The sequence below is a fragment of the Schistocerca americana genome, chromosome 1, assembly GCF_021461395.2.
Source record: "Schistocerca americana isolate TAMUIC-IGC-003095 chromosome 1, iqSchAmer2.1, whole genome shotgun sequence".
Taxonomy (NCBI): Eukaryota; Metazoa; Arthropoda; class Insecta; order Orthoptera; family Acrididae; genus Schistocerca; species Schistocerca americana.
This window is the reverse complement of record NC_060119.1, coordinates 742,732,070-742,750,694: the sequence shown is the minus strand read 5'-3', so window position 1 is coordinate 742,750,694 and position 18,625 is coordinate 742,732,070. Positions and strand designations below refer to the sequence as shown.

The following is an 18,625-nucleotide window of genomic DNA, read 5'->3' as shown; positions in this document are numbered from 1 at the left end:
TATGCCGATAGGATCGTATAGCTGGTAAAGGCAACATGCCGCGACTGCTGACACATCTGGATATCTCTCTCAGTACAGCCCATTTTAAACACGATTCTCAGGCGGCGTCAGTGGTGTGTTGCTGTCCAGTGCCATCTGTTGGCCAGTTTTTGCACTCTTTTTTGGTTTCAATAAGACCGTATGACATTTGAGGCATGTTTGTCAGTGTTTACTTCTCTACCGACACTGTTCTATTAATTAGTGCATTTTGGAATGTTAGCGGACTTTTGGATCACCCCGTATTTTAACAGTCTAAAGCGGAAAGATTTCAATCAAAATTTCACTAAGGCTGTGAACCCAGTCCTCATCAAAATTCCAGTGGAAAACGCCTGGGACTTAATTGAGCGTCAGCTCCGCGCCCATAAAACATCAGCTCGTAATTTACAGGAATTGCGTGACCTGTTCGTAGACATCTGATCCGACGTACCTCCAGAAACGTACTAAGGTCTTATCGATTCCATGCCGCTCAGAATCACTTCTATATCGCATTCCACAGGTGGGCCAACACGCTATTAAGCAAGTGGTCATTATGCTTTGGCTCAACTGTCCACTTCCGCTTACACATTTGTGAGGCCGACTAGTTAAAGAAAAGTTCTCAAAAATCGTCTTAATGGATTTGGGCACGATAATAAAACATCACCCGTCCTGAAATCTGCTTAGATGTATGGTTTCATCAGAGTAAAGTTGCAAACAATTACTGTTCTAAAACATGTTCTAGTACAGCGTGACAGGAATAAACTGGAACATCTTATATATCTAGATAACTTTGTTTCCTCTACCCACGATACGCATTACAGGATTGCCCGCAATATCTATATACAGCCATATCCAGTAGTAATTACAACAAGTGGTGCTGCTTCTAATGCGCACAACCTTCAAGTTAATTCCGCTATAACTGCAGTTAGTTGCCCCCCCCCCCCCCCATGCGTCCTGTAGTGTCTTCCTGGAACTCCCCGACAGCAAAGTCTTCACAGTCTCGGTTTGGACAATTTCAGTTTGGTTGGAAAGACAAGGAAGTGTATTAATTTCGAATACGGATACTTTAGGCTTTTCGGTTCGGAATCTCTAGGTCTGTGTCAGTTTTCAGCTGTACAGTAATCAAGGCAATGATGTGTTTTTGTGTGAGTGTCCAGGAATGAATAATAATTGGAGAAAGATGTGAATGGAAAGAGAAATCACTGTAAATGACAATACACCCACCATCTCCAGCATTCGTCCCGAAGCAGGACTATTATGTGTAGGAAAGAAATGTGACTGAAATATGAAGTGAAGCCAGAAGTTAGACACCTTAACGTAGCAATCAGGTTTCCACATTTGTTCCGCAGTCCACTGGTCCAGTTTGCAGCGCAGCGTCGTTTGGACGATGCTTTCCAGACTGGGCTCGTCGGTAGCCTCGACACGTGTCAGCCACGCACCGCAGTCTCAGCAGCACTGAGTGTCTCAAGCCCTTGGAGGCGTTGCCGAAAGTAAAAACTTTCATAATAGGTCCATGCAGAGTGAACTGTCGCACGAACACGAACCACGAGCTCCGGCGTAAAACGGTCCTCGATATGCGGGACTTTCTAAATCCGTCGCATGCTTCTCACTCTGCGCTACCTCATTGGCGTCTACTGCAAATGGCACGATGCTTGTGAAATGGGACTGGTTTTAGACATCCTGTGGTAACTGTAGCTTAAGCCGTCGGAACACGGACCGTGCTGTCGAACGTCAACGTTGAACGTGCCAAGTTGAACGTGCTGCTGAACGCTGAGGGACGATGAGACTTGTGCATACGGTACGTGGGCCCCTACGTGCTATACGCGATCGCAACGCACTCCGGCGGCAGTTGAGGGATGTTTCTAGTTAGTAAATCACACTGTTTACTCAACGGGCGAACGCAAAATTTCCACGTTGGCTCTATTAAAATGCACATTTCCTTCATCGTCCGCGAAAAGGAAAGTACCATGTCCAATCGATAAGGACACAGGCTTATAAAAGTTCCGTTACAAACAATGCGGTACAAATTTGAAATACTTCTCCGCACAAGATAAACGTTATTTCATCATTCCCACATTTTAGTAAAACCCCAAGGTCAGTCTTACTTGATCACTATTCCTACCCAGTAGCAGAATCTTTGCAACATGTGAATTACGAAGCGTAAAAGAAAAAGGAGCAAAATATCTTTATAGAAGTAGCGCAAGCTGTCCTGTAGATTAAGCCAATCGAACAAAGTCACCCCTCAAAGAAAGGTGAGCGTATATTTACATAACATCAAATATTATAACATATACTTATATTAAACTAATAATAAAGTATGAGAACCTAATAAAAACGCGAATGTTAGGAAAAAAAATTTGTAAGTCCTACGACGCGAACCACCGACCAAATCTATACTGATTAGTGGAAAGAGACGCTACTCATTACGCTACACCAACAACTCGTTCACTGCACTTAGCCATATTGTATTACCCTTGCTAAAAACGTTAATCGTAGATAATTATGTTACTAATTGAAATTTAATTATAACAAATTGTACCAAGTACAATGCGTTTGCGTGGCTCTTCAGTGTGTCGCTGCCTTCAAATAGCATACTCTCATAATACGCAAGTTACAATAATTCTTTTGCCACGAATGTCATGTTTCTCATTATTTTATTAGAACGAATCACACAATTAACAACGGGTTTCCCAGTGATTCTCAATTTGCTGGTGCTCAGAAACAGGATATATACATATAGGCTTGAGATGAATGCCAATATGGCGCCTCACAACTCTGTACTAAAAGGAGACGCGTGCGTGTGACGTATGTGGCGTTGTCCCATCTCATTGGTCAACGCTCAGACACACGCTCAGAATATCTGACATGCCAGATATTGCTCTGCACGTTCGGAAAAACTCCCGAACGTGCTATTCCACGCTATGACGTCAGAAACTCGGCACGCTCAACGCTCAACGTTCGGATGCACGGTCCGTGTGCCGACGGCTTAAGGCACCTGACGTCGATCAGGTGAGCTGGCTAGATTCTCTGGAGTGGGGCACGCCACGTTGGATCGGAACGTAATGTTGTGGCACTGCGCAGGTCGTGTAGCGTTCCGGCCAGCTGGGAGCCACCGCTGATTTATGCGGGCCGTGACGCGGTAATAAGCGAGCTCTGGTGGCCAGATTTATCGCCGGATAGTCGCGGCAGAGGGTCTCCTATCAGAGCGTGGACGAGGCGCCGACGTGCCGACAGTGTAATTGTAAGGCTGAGTTACGCCCCGTGCTGCGGGCCCCGCCGAGCGCGGCCACAAAGATGTCACTGTCACCGCCTCCCCCTCCCTCACACACGGCTGATGTTACGTATCGCCCATAAATAAGATGTGATCCGTTAGGTCTCCAGCACTGACAGCCTCGCGTGTACTCTCCCAGCTCATAGTACAAAGTATCATTGTTAGAGGCTACACTGGTCTCCATAAAGCGAGAAATCATTACAGATGTGACCATAACACGAACAATAACGAGTCGAATGTGATGAAATATAGCCACTATGTATAGCATACGTGATAACACAAACAAAAACATACAGTTTAGCTTTGACATTGCAACATGTTACTAATGCACAAAATGAATATGCCAGTTTGTTAGAATACAGTAACATCAACAAGGGGTGTAGTCACCAGGGTGTCAGTGCAGCGATATGTGGGAGAGTGAGGAACGGATAGGTGAACCATACATATCAGCCCCTGACTACTTCTGTTCGTGTTTGACTTCTCTGCACTTTAATTGGCTGTGTCAGTTGGAGTGTTAAACGGTGCATTGATACATTTCTGCCAATTAGGCTAACACAGCTGACTTATCACCGTCTCACTGCCGCAACTGGCACTCGGCTCACAAACATTTACAAATTTCAGATGAAGAAAATAACTGGTTTACACATAGTTGCTCCGTGCGGTGCTGCTGTGGTAATAATATGCCCAACTGTAAGAAAACGAGTTATGTTTTCCCATTTTTTGTCGTTTTCGATAATTAGCCCTACTTTACGGGAATTTTTAGTTGACTCCTAAAGCATTTCACTTTAGATGTGTTCCACTTTCAGCTCAAACTCAGTAAAATCTGAAACACTACAGAAAATAACAACAAGATCATCATCAGTGACAAATAACAGACGTACAAATCAAGATTATTTTTGTTTTTATTCTTCAGTAAACCTCTTGCACACATTGATACAAATGTACTCCATTTGCATATGAAATCCCACATGCTAATAGGAAACGTATATGAGACATCATATTGCCGACAATTGTTGGTTGGTTGATACGGGGGGGGGGGGACCAAACACCGATGTCATCGGTCTTATCGGATTAGGGAAGGATGGGGAAGGAAGTCGGCCGTGTCCTTTCAAAGGAATCATCTCGCCATTTGCGTGAAGCGATTTAGGGAAATGACGGTAAACCTAAATCAGGATGGCCGGACGCGGTTTGAACTGTCGTCCTCCCGAATGCGAGCCAACAGCTGCAATTAATTTTCATGGGCTCCATGGCACGTTATTTCTACTAGTTGTAACCAGTTTCTTTGATACTGTGTACTCAGCGCGGATATTCGCGCCATTTTTTAAAATTTTTATTTGTTTCTTTGAATCATAAGCCTTCTCACTGGTTTGATGCCTGACTAAACAGAAGTTATGACCTCAGTACTGGGTATCACATCTGACAGACACTGTGTCAGTCTTTAGGCGTTATTGTATCTTGAATGCCGACCACTGTGTCGAGCGGTTCTAGGCGCTTCAAGTCCGGAACCGCGCTGTTTTTACGGTCGCAGGTTAGAGTCCTGCCTCAGGCCTGGATGTGTGTGATGCCCTTAGGTTAGTTAGGTTTAAATAGTTCTAATTCTAGGGGACTGATAACCTCAGATGTTAAGTCCCATGGTGCTTAGAGCCATTTGAACATTTTGTATCTTGTCTCAAATATCATGTGTTCCAGAACACTAATGTATGTAGAACTGGATAGCATCAACAACTTAAAGAAATACACGATTGTGTTCGACGAAACATAAATAACCAATAACCTGAATGTGACAACCACTGACTCACTGAATCTTTCTATCCAGAAAAAGAGAGGAAAGAAATCAGGAAGAAGAAAGGAATAAGAAAATTTATGATGATGAAAATGGGTTACCACTCATGCAGCGTCCTCACTGAATATGCTGATATCGTTCTGATCTTCAAAGTAGAAAACAGGACCGTTCAGTCAAAGCTACCTGTCGTAAGGTGTCGGTTGGTGACAATGAACCATCATAATCGAAATTCACCGTGGAGATCAGTGATACTTGGAACTCTGCTACTTTCTCGGTGGTTATGCGTGAGTCGCATGATAGGACACTCTCAATGCAATGTTATCATACCAGACAGTTCGTACGTTATCAGCTGTTTCTGCTACTCGGGATAAATCTCATATTTCTCTTTCACATGAATGAAACAAGTGCTTTGCGACAGCATGTTGGATCAATTATACCTACTTGTTCATGAACAATTGAGATGTTCCCTGAGATCCTGAGGAACATACACAACCTTACAAGAAAAAAAAAAAAAGAATGTAAACCACCCAGAAGACACGGCCTGATGTCACTGCAACACTGTACACGTACGTAGCATCGGTGGGTATGTAAATGACTAGAATTGCAATTCTCTGTGGCAGGTAGAACGACCACCAGAGTGCGTTATTGTTGTCCGTGTTTAGTGTTCTTCCTTGAACAGCAGCAGATGTTGAGTGGTCACTGTAAGGGCACGGAAATACCGCCTATTAGTGTGAGCGGTATCAGCACCTGACAGAGTTTGAAAGGGTCTCCATTTGTCCCGATGGCTCAACCGTGCAGTATCCAGGTTTGTGGGGCATTCACATGCGATCGCGGCCAGTCACTGGACTGTATGGGAACGTGGGGGCAGGCATACACGTCGCCAAGGTCCCAGTCGTCTTCGTCTGACCACCACAACGGAGGATGGTCGCATTCTTCACCACGCACATCGTCACCCGTTCATATACCCGTCTGCCATCGCACAGCAAGTAATGGAGTCCCTGGCCCGCCCGTTTGGCCGTGATGTCTAACGCACGGCTTTCCGGACGGGAAGGAGCGCCTGGTCCCCGGGACGAATCCGCCCGGCGGATTTGTGTCGAGGTCCGGTGAACCGGCCAGTCTGTGGATGGTTTTTAGGCGGTTTTCCAACTGCCTCGGCGAATGCGGGCTGGTTCCCCTTATTCCGCCTCAGTTATACTATGTCGGCGATTGCTGAGCAAACAAGTTCTCCACGTACGCGTACACCACCATTACTCTACCATGCAAACATAGGGGTTACACTCGTCTGGGGTGAGACGTTCCCTGGGGGGTCCACCGGGGGCCGAACCGCACAATAACCCTGGGTTCGGTGTGGGGCGGCGGAGGGGTGAAGTGGACTGCGGTAGTCGTCGTGGGGTTGTGGACCACTGCGGCTGCTGCAGGGATGGAGCCTCTACGTCGTTTCTAGGTCCCCAGTTAACATACAATACAATACAATGGAGTCCCTGCGACATTCTGTGTCATACCGCATCATTACTCGGAGACTACCAGCAGCCGGCCAAGGAAACTATCGTCCCACAACACAAGCGGCTGCATTTCTGACTTCCAGTCAATCGCCGAGCCAGGACGGAATTAAGATGTGTTGCGGCTGTAGCCTGTATGATGTGGTTGAGGGAAACTTGAACACTCCAAATACTCAATAAATGACAAAAAATTACGCACTTATTTACAATATCTACAACACAAAAAAATTTTACATATCGTTTGTATCACTGGTTGCCTCTGTTTAACACTGTCTACGACTGAAATGGGCACGTGACCTTCGGCAATTTACTTTGGCGCAGTGACAGAGCGTTCCATGGTCTGACGAAGCCCGATACCTTCTTCATCATGCCGATGGGATTGCGCGAATCGTTTGTCTTCCAGGGGAACAGCTCATTGACACCTGTACTGCGGGGTGCAGACAAGCTGGCGGTGGCTCTGTTATGCACTGGGAAAATTTCATGTGGGCATCCATGGGTCCAGTGGATCTTGTGCAAGCCACTACGACGGCCAAGGAGCATCGTAAGTTGGTTGCCTACTACGTACATCCCTTCACGCCAACCATGTTCCAGACGGCAGTGGCATTTTTCAACAAGATAATGCGCCATGTCACGAGGCCAGAAGTGATGGAGTGGTTCAAGAAACACAGTGCCAAATTCCAATGAATCACCCCCTTTCCCGGAATTTACGGGAATCAGGTGACTTGTGTGTGCAGATGTGATGCCAACTACCCTCAGTGACCTACCAAGGTCTCATAGCTTCCATGCCAAGACACTGTTATCCATACCAAATGTGGACATACTGACTACAAGGTAGTCGGTCATCGTATTCTGGCTGATCAGTGTAGCTGCTTTATGACACCCTTATTTCTAGCATTTGTAGACTTAGAGAAATCTTCTGACAATGTTAAAATTCTTTTGACAGTGTTCAAATTCTGAAGGTGGCAGGGGTAAAAGGGAGCGAAAGGCTATTTACAATTGTACAGAAACCAGATGGCAGCTATAAGAGTCGAGGGGCATGAAAGGGAAGCACTGGTTGGGAAGGGAGTGAGACAGGGTTATAGCCTCTCCCCGATATTACTCGATCTGTATATTGAGCAAGCAGTAAAGGAAACAAAATAAAAGTTCGGAGTAGGTATTAAAATCCACGGTGAAGAAGTAAAAACTTTGAGGTTCGCCGATGACATTGTAATTCTGTCAGAGACAGCAAAGGACTCGGAAGAGCAGCTGAACGGAATGGACAGTGCCTTGAAAGGAGGATATGAGATGAACATGAACAAAAGCAAAACGAGGATAATGGAATGTAGTCGAATTAAATCGGGTGATGCTGCAGGAATTGGATTAGGAAATGAGACGCTTAAAGTAGTAAAGGAGTTTTGCTATTTGGGGAACAAAATAACTGTTTATGGTCGAAGTAGAGAGGATATAAAATGTAGACTGGTAATGGCAAGGAAATCGTTTCTGAAGAAGAGAAATTTGTTAACATCGAGCATAGATTTAAGTGTAAGGAAGTCGTTTCTGAAAGTATTTGTGTGGAGTGTAGCCATGTATGGAAGTGAAACATGGACGATAAATAGTTTGGACAAGAAGAGAAAAGAAGCTTTCGAAATGTGGTGCTACAGAAAAATCCTGAAGATTAGCTAGGTAGATCATATAACTAATGAGGAGATATTGAATAGGATTGGGGGGAACAGAAGTTTGTGGCACAACTTGACTATAAGAAGGGATCGGTTAGTAGGACATGTTCTGAGGCATCAAGGGATCACCAGCTTAATATTGGAGAGCAGAGTGGAGAGTAAAAATCGTAGAGGGAGACCAAGAGATGAATACACAGATTCAGAAGGATGTAGGTTGCAGTAGGTACTGGGAGATGAAGAAGCTTGCACAGGATAGAGTAGCATGGAGAGCTGCATCAAATCAGTCTCAGGACTGAAGACCACAACAACAACAACAACAACAACATACCAAACAAATCAGTGCGTGCACCAAGGCTAGAGGGGGTGCAACGTCATACTTGTTGTTTCACTGCAATAACATCACATGTCTTCTCAATCCGTGAAATTTCATTTCGTCTCCTCTTCCTTTCCGGGGGCTTAGCTTTCCTTGTCGAGCAGTGTAGTGGTCGAAGCGGCGTCTGCATTGATAAAAGCTCAGTTCAATAATAGCTAACGAACCGTATCGGTTACACGTCTATTTACTCCCGCCTTAAATCCTGACGCCGGAGTAGCTGGTACGGGTTTGCAACTGCTTCTGTCAAGCGCTAGTGGTCGCGCAGCGTAACTGCCGGCGGTGTGTGGCGCTGCCTTGTATGGAACAGCGGCGGTGACACGGCACGGCGGACTTTTGTCCTGTCAGCGTAAACCGGCGCGGCGTTTCCCGCTATCGGCGGCGGCAGCCGGTCGCAGCAGGAAGCGAGAAGCCCGGCCGCCTCGGCGAGGGGAGTCGGTCCGCGCCGCGCGTCCTTGCTGGGTCAGTGTGGCTCGCGGTCAGGGACCCGTTACGTCGGCCGGGAATGTTAATGACGCAGGAGCGGAGCTGAGCCCGCAGCCGCGTCCGCCGGCGACACCTCCGGCTCCGGCTCCAGCTCCAGCTCCAGACCCGCCTGCCCAAAGCGCAGCCGCGTGGCCCGCCTCGCACCGCGCCGTGGCGGCCCCCTGTCTGGGGCGGCCGACATTACCTCCGTCGCCGGGGTTACGAAATCACTCGTAATTCACCGCCGCACAGCTGCAGCTGCGGCTGCGACTCCAGCAAACCGGTTAACAAAACCTCCTGCATCAGCAGGTCTTCACTAAACGTCGTGACAGGTTAAAATTCAATAGTGTTTCCACACTCACGTTTTTCTCAGTAGCCTTTTACAACCTTACCTAACTAGTGTTGGACTGTGGTTTGTAAACTGGGCTTGTTTATTACATAAAATATAATTTAAAACAATTATCTGCGTTAGGCAGTTTTTATTTTCTCCCACGACGCGTTTCGAGGGCTTACACCGTCTTCTTTACAGACGAATGGAAAAACTGGTTCAAGCGGACCTCGGGGAAGATAAAGAATAATAGATTCTGTCGCTGCTATGTGATGGTTCATTTCTTTTACTTTACAATTGTTCGATAACTTTAGGCCATCAGGCGTTTACTATTGAGCGTATATTAATGTTTGTGAGGCGAAAATTACTAATATTACAAATTGGATCAGTGATTTACATTACAGTTTTGCTTGCTGTATGTAGCCAGTTGTCTGTTTTGAATTTTATTTCGCTGCGCATAAGGTGAAATCAGCACTTCTTAACGTGATATTGCGCTAAAATTACAAAATTTTATGTGGCCTACAATGCCTTCTAGCAGAAATTTCTGCATCTGTACAATCTCTGGACTGTTTATATCGTCGTTCCATGTTTGTGTGGCATCTAATGATGAAAATGTACGATGATAAAAATTCTTCTGGATGTTCTACCTCTTCATCGTATAAAATGATTTAATTATAAACTCTTAAACCAACATTTCGACTGTAATATAAATGTCTTCCCCAGGGCAAGAGCCTTACCCTCAGGAAGGCCGTCGTAATACGGTCCAAATATCGGTTTTGCAGTTTATTTTTAAAGTATTTTATGTAACGACGTGGACCAGCACCAAGGAGAATTTGAATCATCATGTCTCCGGCCGCTGAAGTCTACCTACTTATGAAAATGTATATTTATGACGAACCTCATGGTTCTTCTTGCTGGAAGATATTGTAAGTAGCTTTATTATTGTTTAAAATTTGTAACAGTTGTGCCATATTGCGTTAACAAATGCTGATTATACCTTATTTGTAGCAAAATAAAATTAGAACTAGAAAACTGGCTACATACAGCCAACCAAATGTAACTTAACTCACTCATACATCTGAAGCTGAGGGTGTAAGTCTCGAAACACGCTGTGAGAAAAAATGACAAGTAACTGAGAGAGACAATTGTTTTATATTCTGTTAAAAGTCGGAAGCAGGGAGTGGCGAGGCGCCCCCCTCCCTCCCCCTCCTTCTCCACCCACCGGAAAACCAGCAAAGAAAGACGGTTTCAGAACTAACCGGGGAGATACGTGAGTTCTCCTACCCGTCACGTTGCTATCTGCTGGCCACGAGCAGAACCCTTCCCTCGGCCCGCTACTACAGACGCCCGCTTTCGTCACAGTATCATTTCTACAGTGGCATTTCGTCCAAGAAGCATCAAACAGAAATGACTACAACTGAACAGAAGTCTATCGCTGACATGGATTAAGTGACAACAGTGCGCTTGGCTAAAACAGCACCTGAGAACGGAACACTGAACAAATGAGTTCTTGCTGCTACTTTGCTGCAGAACTGCAGGATCTCAAAGTCAGACCACAGGTTGACGAATTTTGCATATTTCTGCGAGAGTGGACAAAGTAAGCAATACACATGGAGGGGTTGTGCAATTTCCTCTAATGCCAGTACCTTTGCTGTACCCAAATTCGTTTGGTACAAACTGCTGTATAAAGAAAAAAAGTCAATAATAATCCTTCTGTGGCTGATTAAAAGGTTTACGGCAGTTGTTAGATGCTGCGCTAGTCTAAGTTGAAGCCTCTTGTAAGCAGACGTATCCTCTTTCATTGGCTGCATTGCTCAACCATCTGAAGTCGCAAGATCATTGGCAGTAAGCTTTACTTATGTACTGGACAACCTGTTGTTACTCTAGCGCGAATGAAACCCTGAGATATGGTACAGCATCGAAAGTCTTATCTTCAGTAATCACCGTGCTAAATGTTTAATCCATGATTTCTCGTGTCAAAACTTAGAGGACAGTTTGTTTTGCTGTACTTAATTTTGATTAAACCTACTTAAAAATTACAAAATTTACTAAAACTCCTAAGTAAAAAATGCAGAATGTAGCTTTAGAGGAGCGGCTGGGAAGGGGGGAGGGAGGGGGCGGGTGTAGGGGGCCCATATTTGACGAGTCTGCCCGTGGTGCATGTGGTCGTATTAGGACGGCTATGGCTGGACGACACTACAAGACTCCCCTCTTGGCTTTCAGGAGGATAAAGGCACTGGGAACACAACTGTGACGTTGCAATCGACAACGGAAGCAACATTTATCGAAAAATCAAGACACCTTCAATAAGATTTGTCGACGGGAAAAAAGGAGGTAAAAATGTAAAATGCTGAAAATGACAAATTCTGAGAAATGTAGGAGAAAAGTTTACGGAAAGATGGATAATAATATGTTATACCTACAAAAACCAAGAGGAACTGTAAGACTGGAAAACCAAGGGAAAGATGAAAGATAAGGGTGCTATCGTTCACTCCTACTTTTCAATCTAAGCATCGAAAAGGCATTGAAGGAAATAAAGTAAGACTGAAGAGCGGAATTAAAATTCTGAGAGAAAGGATTTCAATGACAAGATTAGCTGAGATATGACAATCCTGGCCATGCAGGGTGGGCGCGCGGTCTTGGACTCCTTGTCACGGATCGCGCGGCTCCCCCCTTCGGAGGCTCGAGTCCTCCCTCGGGCATGGGTGTGTTTGTTGTCCTCAGCATAAGTTAGTTCAAGTTAGTATGTAAGCCTAGGGACCGATGACCTCAGCAGTCTGGTCCCATAGTACCTTACCACAAATTTCTAAAAAGAAATGACTATCCTGAGTGACAGCGAAGAAGAATTACAGAATATGATGAGTGGAATGAATAGTTTAATTAGTACAGAATATGGACCGAGAGCAAACAGAAGAAAGACGAAGATAATGAGGACTAACAGAAATGAAATTAGCGGTAAACTGGACACCGAAATTGGGGACATCTACTACATCGGCCATAAAATAACACATCACGAACGGAGGAATGAGGACATAAAAAAAACTAGCAAAAGTAAATAGTGCCTACGCCCTCGCCACAGTGGTAACACCGGTTCTCGTCAGGTGACCAAAGTTAAGCGCTCTCCGGCTTGGCTAGTACCCTGATGGGCGACCGTCCGGGTGTGCGGAGTGCTAACGGTAAGCGAACCGCACTCATCCCCTGTGAGGCCGATTGAGGAGCTATCTGACTGAGAAGTAGCGGCTCCGGTCACGAAATCTGGCAACGGTCGGGAGAGCGGTGTGCTGGCCGTATGCCATTTCCTATCCCAACGGCTGAGGATGACACGGCGATCGGTCGATGCCAGTGGGCCTTCCGACGTATGTTCGAATGAGTTTGAGTTTTGGCAGGCAAATAGTTCACGGTTAGCCATGTCAAATCTGCTGGTATTAAGCTACTTCCTCAATCTGAGGCACGAATTTCTGATACGTGCATTTGGAGCGCAGCACTGTATGGACGTGAATCATGGAGCGTGGGAAAACCGGAAGAGAAGAGAATCGAAGCATTTGAGACGTGGTGCTATAGGGTCATGTTGAAAATTACGTGGACTGATAAGAAAGGAGGTGGTTCACCAGAGAATCAGTGAAGAAAGGAACATGTGAAAAGCGATGAGATTTCACGACATGGGTTAAGGCACCAGGGAATAACTTTCATGATACTGGAGTAACTTTAGAGGGTAAAAACTGTAGAGGAAGATAAAGACTGGAATACATTCAAGAAATAATTAAGGGCGTAGGGTGCAAGTGCTATTCTGAGACAAAGAGGTTGATACAAGAAAGGAATTCGTGGCGTGCAGCATGAAAGCAGTCAGAAGACTGATGATTAAAAATTTTTCTCAAACCGTGCTTCTCAGTGTTTTGGTACTCAGTTTGGTGTGTAGACAAGAACATTGGGGTCTAGATTTGATTCCAGGAATCGAGACTTTATTTTCATTCCTGTTTGCGTCAAACAAGGACTGTCCGTCTTAGATTTTCTCCATAGTCACAGTATTTGGAAGTCAGCGCCTACATATTTCAGAGCGCTGTTAAGCACAAAACATTTGTAAAATATTGGCATAATCGTCGTTAGCTTAGTGCATAGCAGCTTTAGTAACGCCTATTTTACTTTTATTGATTTCCCGTGTGTATTAACAAGTATAAATGTTAACTAACAAGGACTGAACCATTTTTTAAATAAAAACGACATGCGTTTCATTTTTAATTATGGTTGAATGAAAATAAATTAAAGTTTGATGCAGAAATGCGTAATGTCTTATCGTTATATGAAAAGAAATTACGTACATTCATAACACTGATGAATTCGTAGAGATAAAAAAGTACTTTATTTTTCATTTGATTTGATTTATACGAGGGTTGTCCAGAAAGTAAGTTCCGTTAGGTCGTGAAATGGAAACCATAGTGAAAACTAGAAACTTTTATTTGCAACAGTTAGGTACACCTTTCACCTACTTCTCTACATAGTCGCCGCTCCAACTTCGAGTTTTGTCGTAGTCTTGTATCAACTTTCCAATATCCTCGTCATAGAAAGCAGCCGCCTGTGCTTTCGGCCAGTTATCTGCACTGGTCTGCAGTTCGTTGTCTATGGAAAAATTATATCTTCACAGCTAGCGGTTCTTGTGAGCAGAGATGAGACTCAGGGGGAGCCACTTACGGACTGTATTGTGGATGATTGAACACTTCTCATCGCAAGCGCTGCAAGAGCGTCTTCGTTGTCCCTGCAGCGTGCGGCCCAGAACTGGCATGAAGAAGGAACTGCTCGACAGTTGTGTTATGTGGACTGCATGACGCAGGCGAAATCTCTAACCGGGCCCTCATATTATTCCGTTCGCACCTTTACGTGCTAACTGTTCACTCAAAACTGAAAAGAGCAGGGGTTGTGTGGCGTGGTCTGGGCGGTTTTTTAGGTTAGATGGCCTTGGGCAAGTACAGAAAGGGCAACAGCCTCAACGGGTGCGGGGCAAAGTCAGGACATGCGGGGACCAAGCAGCAATCGGTATTGTAATTGTCAACTGTTGAAGCTGCGTTGGTAAAGTACCAGAACTTCAAGCGCTGATAGAAAGCACCGAAGCTGAAATCGTTATAGGTACAGAAAGCTGGCTTAAGCCAGAAATAAATTCTGCCGAAATTTTTACAAAGGTACAGACGGTGTTTAGAAAGGATAGATTGCATGCAACCGGTGGTGGAGTGTTCGTCGCTGTTAGTAGTAGTTTATCCTGTAGTGAAGTAGAAGTGGATAGTTCCTGTGAATTATTATGGGTGGAGGTTACACTCAACAACCGAACTAGGTTAATAATTGGCTCCTTTTACCGATCTCCCGACTCAGCAGCGTTAGTGGCAGAACAACTGAGAGAAAATTTGGAATACATTTCATATAAATTTTTTCAGCATGTTATAGTCTTAGGTGGAGATTTCAATTTACCAGATATAGACTGGGACACTCAGATGTTTAGGACGGATGTTAGGGACAGAGCATCGAGTGACATTATACTGAGTGCACTATCCGAAAATTACCTCGAGCAATTAAACAGAGAACCGACTCGTGGAGATACCATCTTGGACCTACTGATAACAAACAGACCCGAACTTTTCGATTCTGTATGTACAGAACAGGGAATCAGTGATCATAAGGCCGTTGCAGCATCCCTGAATATGGAAGTTAATAGGAATATAAAAAAAGGGAGGAAGGTTTATCTGTTTAGCAAGAGTAATAGAAGGCAGATTTCAGACTACCTAACAGATCAAAACGAAAATTTCTGTTCCGACACTGACAATGTTGAGCGTTTATGGAAAAAGTTCAAGGCAATCGTAAAATGCGTTTTAGACAGGTACGTGCCGAGTAAAACTGTGAGGGACGGGAAAAACCCACCGTGGTACAACAACAAAGTTAGGAAACTACTGCGAAAGCAAAGAGAGCTTCACTCCAAGTTTAAACGCAGCCAAAACCTCTCAGACAAACAGAAGCTAAACGATGTCAAAGTTAGCGTAAGGAGGGCTATGCGTGAAGCGTTCAGTGAATTCGAAAGTAAAATTCTATGTACCGACTTGACAGAAAATCCTAGGAAGTTCTGGTCTTACGCTAAATCAGTAAGTGGCTCGAGACAGCATATCCAGACACTCCGGGATGATGATGGCATTGAAACAGAGGATGACACGCGTAAAGCTGAAATACTAAACACCTTTTTCCAAAGCTGTTTCACGGAGGAAGACTGCACTGCAGTTCCTTCTCTAAATCCTCGCACAAACGAAAAAATGGCTGACATCGAAATAAGTGTCCAAGGAATAGAAAAGCAACTGGATTCACTCAATAGAGGAAAGTCCACTGGACCTGACGGGATACCAATTCGATTCTACACAGAGTACGCGAAAGAACTCGCCCCCCTTCTAACAGCCGTGTACCGCAAGTCTCTAGAGGAACGGAGGGTTCCAAATGATTGGAAAAGAGTACAGGTAGTCCCAGTCTTCAAGAAGAGTCGTCGAGCAGATGCGCAAAACTATAGACCTATATCTCTGACGTCGATCTGTTGTAGAATTTTAGAACATGTTTTTTGCTCGAGTATCATGTCGTTTTTGGAAACCCAGAATCTACTATGTAGGAATCAACATGGATTCCGGAAACAGCGATCGTGTGAGACCCAACTCGCTTTATTTGTTCATGAGACCCAGAAAATATTAGATACAGGCTCCCAGGTACATGCTATTTTTCTTGACTTCCGGAAGGCGTTCGATACAGTTCCGCACTGTCGCCTGATAAACAAAGTAAGAGCCTACGGAATATCAGACCAGCTGTGTGGCTGGATTGAAGAATTTTTAGCAAACAGAACACAGCATGTTGTTATCAATGGAGAGACGTCTACAGACGTTAAAGTAACCTCTGGCGTGCCACAGGGGAGTGTTATGGGACCATTGCTTTTCACAATATATATAAATGACCTAGTAGATAGTGTCGGAAGTTCCATGCGGCTTTTCGCGGATGATGCTGTAGTATACAGAGAAGCTGCAGCATTAGAAAATTGTAGCGAAATGAAGGTAGATCTGCAGCGGATAGGCACTTGTTGCAGGGAGTGCCAACTGTCCCTCAACATAGACAAATGTAATGTATTGCGAATACATAGAAAGAAGGATCCTTTATTGTATGATTATATGATAGCGGAACAAACACTGGTAGCAGTTACTTCTGTAAAATATCTGGGAGTATGCGTGCGGAACGATTTGAAGTGGAATGATCATATAAAATTAATTGTTGGTAAGGCGGGTACCAGGTTGAGATTCATTGGGAGAGTGCTTAGAAAATGTAGTCCATCAACAAAGGAGGTGGCTTACAAAACACTCGTTCGACCTATACTTGAGTATTGCTCATCAGTGTGGGATCCGTACCAGATCGGTTTGACGGAGGAGGTAGAGAAGGTCCAAAGAAGAGCGGCGCGTTTCGTCACAGGGTTATTTGGTAACCGTGATAGCGTTACGGAGATGTTTAATAAACTCAAGTGGCAGATTCTGCAAGAGAGGCGCTCTGCATCGCGGTGTAGATTGCTCGCCAGGTTTCGAGAGGGTGCGTTTCTGGATGAGGTATCGAATATATTGCTTCCCCCTACTTATACCTCCCGAGGAGATCACGAATGTAAAATTAGAGAGATTAGAGCGCGTACGGAGGTTTTCAGACAGTCGTTCTTCCCGCGAACCATACGCGACTGGAACAGGAAAGGGAGGTAATGACAGTGGCACGTAGAGTGCCCTCCGCCACACACCATTGGGTGGCTTGCGGAGTATAAATGTAGATGTAGAGCGATCCACGGGCACACTAGAGACACTGCCCAACACATCTGTGCAAAACTTTAACGAATTTTCCCAGTGGTTTCCATTTCGCGACCGATCCGAACTTACTTTCTGGCCAACCCTCGTATATTATTGAAACTCGTGGTCATTGATATGGAATCTTGTTATAATCATTCTTACCAGTTTACGTCGTATTTTGACGTAAGTGAGTTGATTCAAGGCGAATGTCATGAATTTTAGACATACGCGGAAAGACGACCGAGTTGTGCTGAGCCATAGAGGCAGCCGCCCGCCGTCGGGTGTGTACCGAGCTGACGTGAGGCCCCGTCGTTGAGAGGGAACGCCTAACGTTGCCAGCGGCGCTGCCTATGCCACCTGCCAGCCGCCAGCCGCGCCGGTGTCCTGTTTACGGGGCGGTTGCCCACGCGTGGGTCACACGCGTCGTGGGAAGGAGTCGGAGCGTACCGCTGCGAGGAGCCACGCCGGGTCCTTGCCAAATATTGGTTTATGTCTCCGCTAGGAGGCTACACGGACATTTCTCCACGGCCCAGTGGTCCAGTGGGTCAGCTGGGGGACCGGATCCGAGTCGCTGTAAGAGAGAGAAGGCTTATGTTTGCTAAAGCCAAACGATCTGGCGGTGCTATGTTTGCAGTTGGCACTAGATATGTTCAATAGTTGATAATTCGCTACAGAAGCTTACAGTGTGTCCACGTACTGCTCACGTAACTGGTACATCCGCTGAGTAAGAGGGCATGTGGCAGTGATGCCGTCTTTCTCCTCTGTTGTTCAGTACTAGGCAACTCTGTAACTGAAGACTTCACTTCACCTGCTGCAGTTAACAAACCTCGTTATGTTTTAATAACTGGTAATACTATACTGATGTGCAAAACTAGAGCCGGTCTGTGTGGCCGAGCGGTTCTAGGCGCTACAGTCTGGAATCGCGCGACCGCTCCGGTCGCAGGTTCGAATCCTGCCTCGGGCATGGATATCATGGATGTTTGTGACGTCCTTAGGTTAGTTAGGTTTAAGTAGTTCTAAGTTCTAGGGGACTGATGACCTCAGAAGTTAAGTCCCATAGTGCTCAGAGCCATTTGAGCCATTTTTTGAGCAAAACTATAGGTCGAAAGTAACTTCCGCATGATGCGTCGCTGCCACGTAACATAGCTCGATGGAACTTGGACCATACATAGAAACAAGTGGTACGGTATAGTTCAGAGACTGACTAAAAGAAATACGTAATGAAACTAAAACAAATGACACTCTTACTCGGAGACAATAATTATGTTGAAGTTACAGGGATTTACGATGGTCCTCCGGTCACTACAAACGGCAGGACATGTTTCTTAACAGGGTCTGTGATCGTCACGGACAGCAGTGCATGCTCGGCATCGTGCTACCGCATTACGTGTTCCCACCTGTCGCCATATGAGG

General features: G+C 45.2%; 1 protein-coding gene across 1 annotated transcript in view; it reads left to right on the top strand.

Moving 5' to 3' along the window:
- Positions 1-18,625, top strand: part of LOC124593983 — a gene marked incomplete at its 3' end in the record, with an annotated part of 89,522 nt that overhangs the window by 38,883 nt on the left and 32,014 nt on the right. The window contains exon 3 of the mRNA XM_047132338.1: positions 9,114-9,367. Coding sequence (XP_046988294.1) covers positions 9,114-9,367 — 254 coding nt within the window. The remainder of the gene's footprint in view (positions 1-9,113; positions 9,368-18,625) is intronic.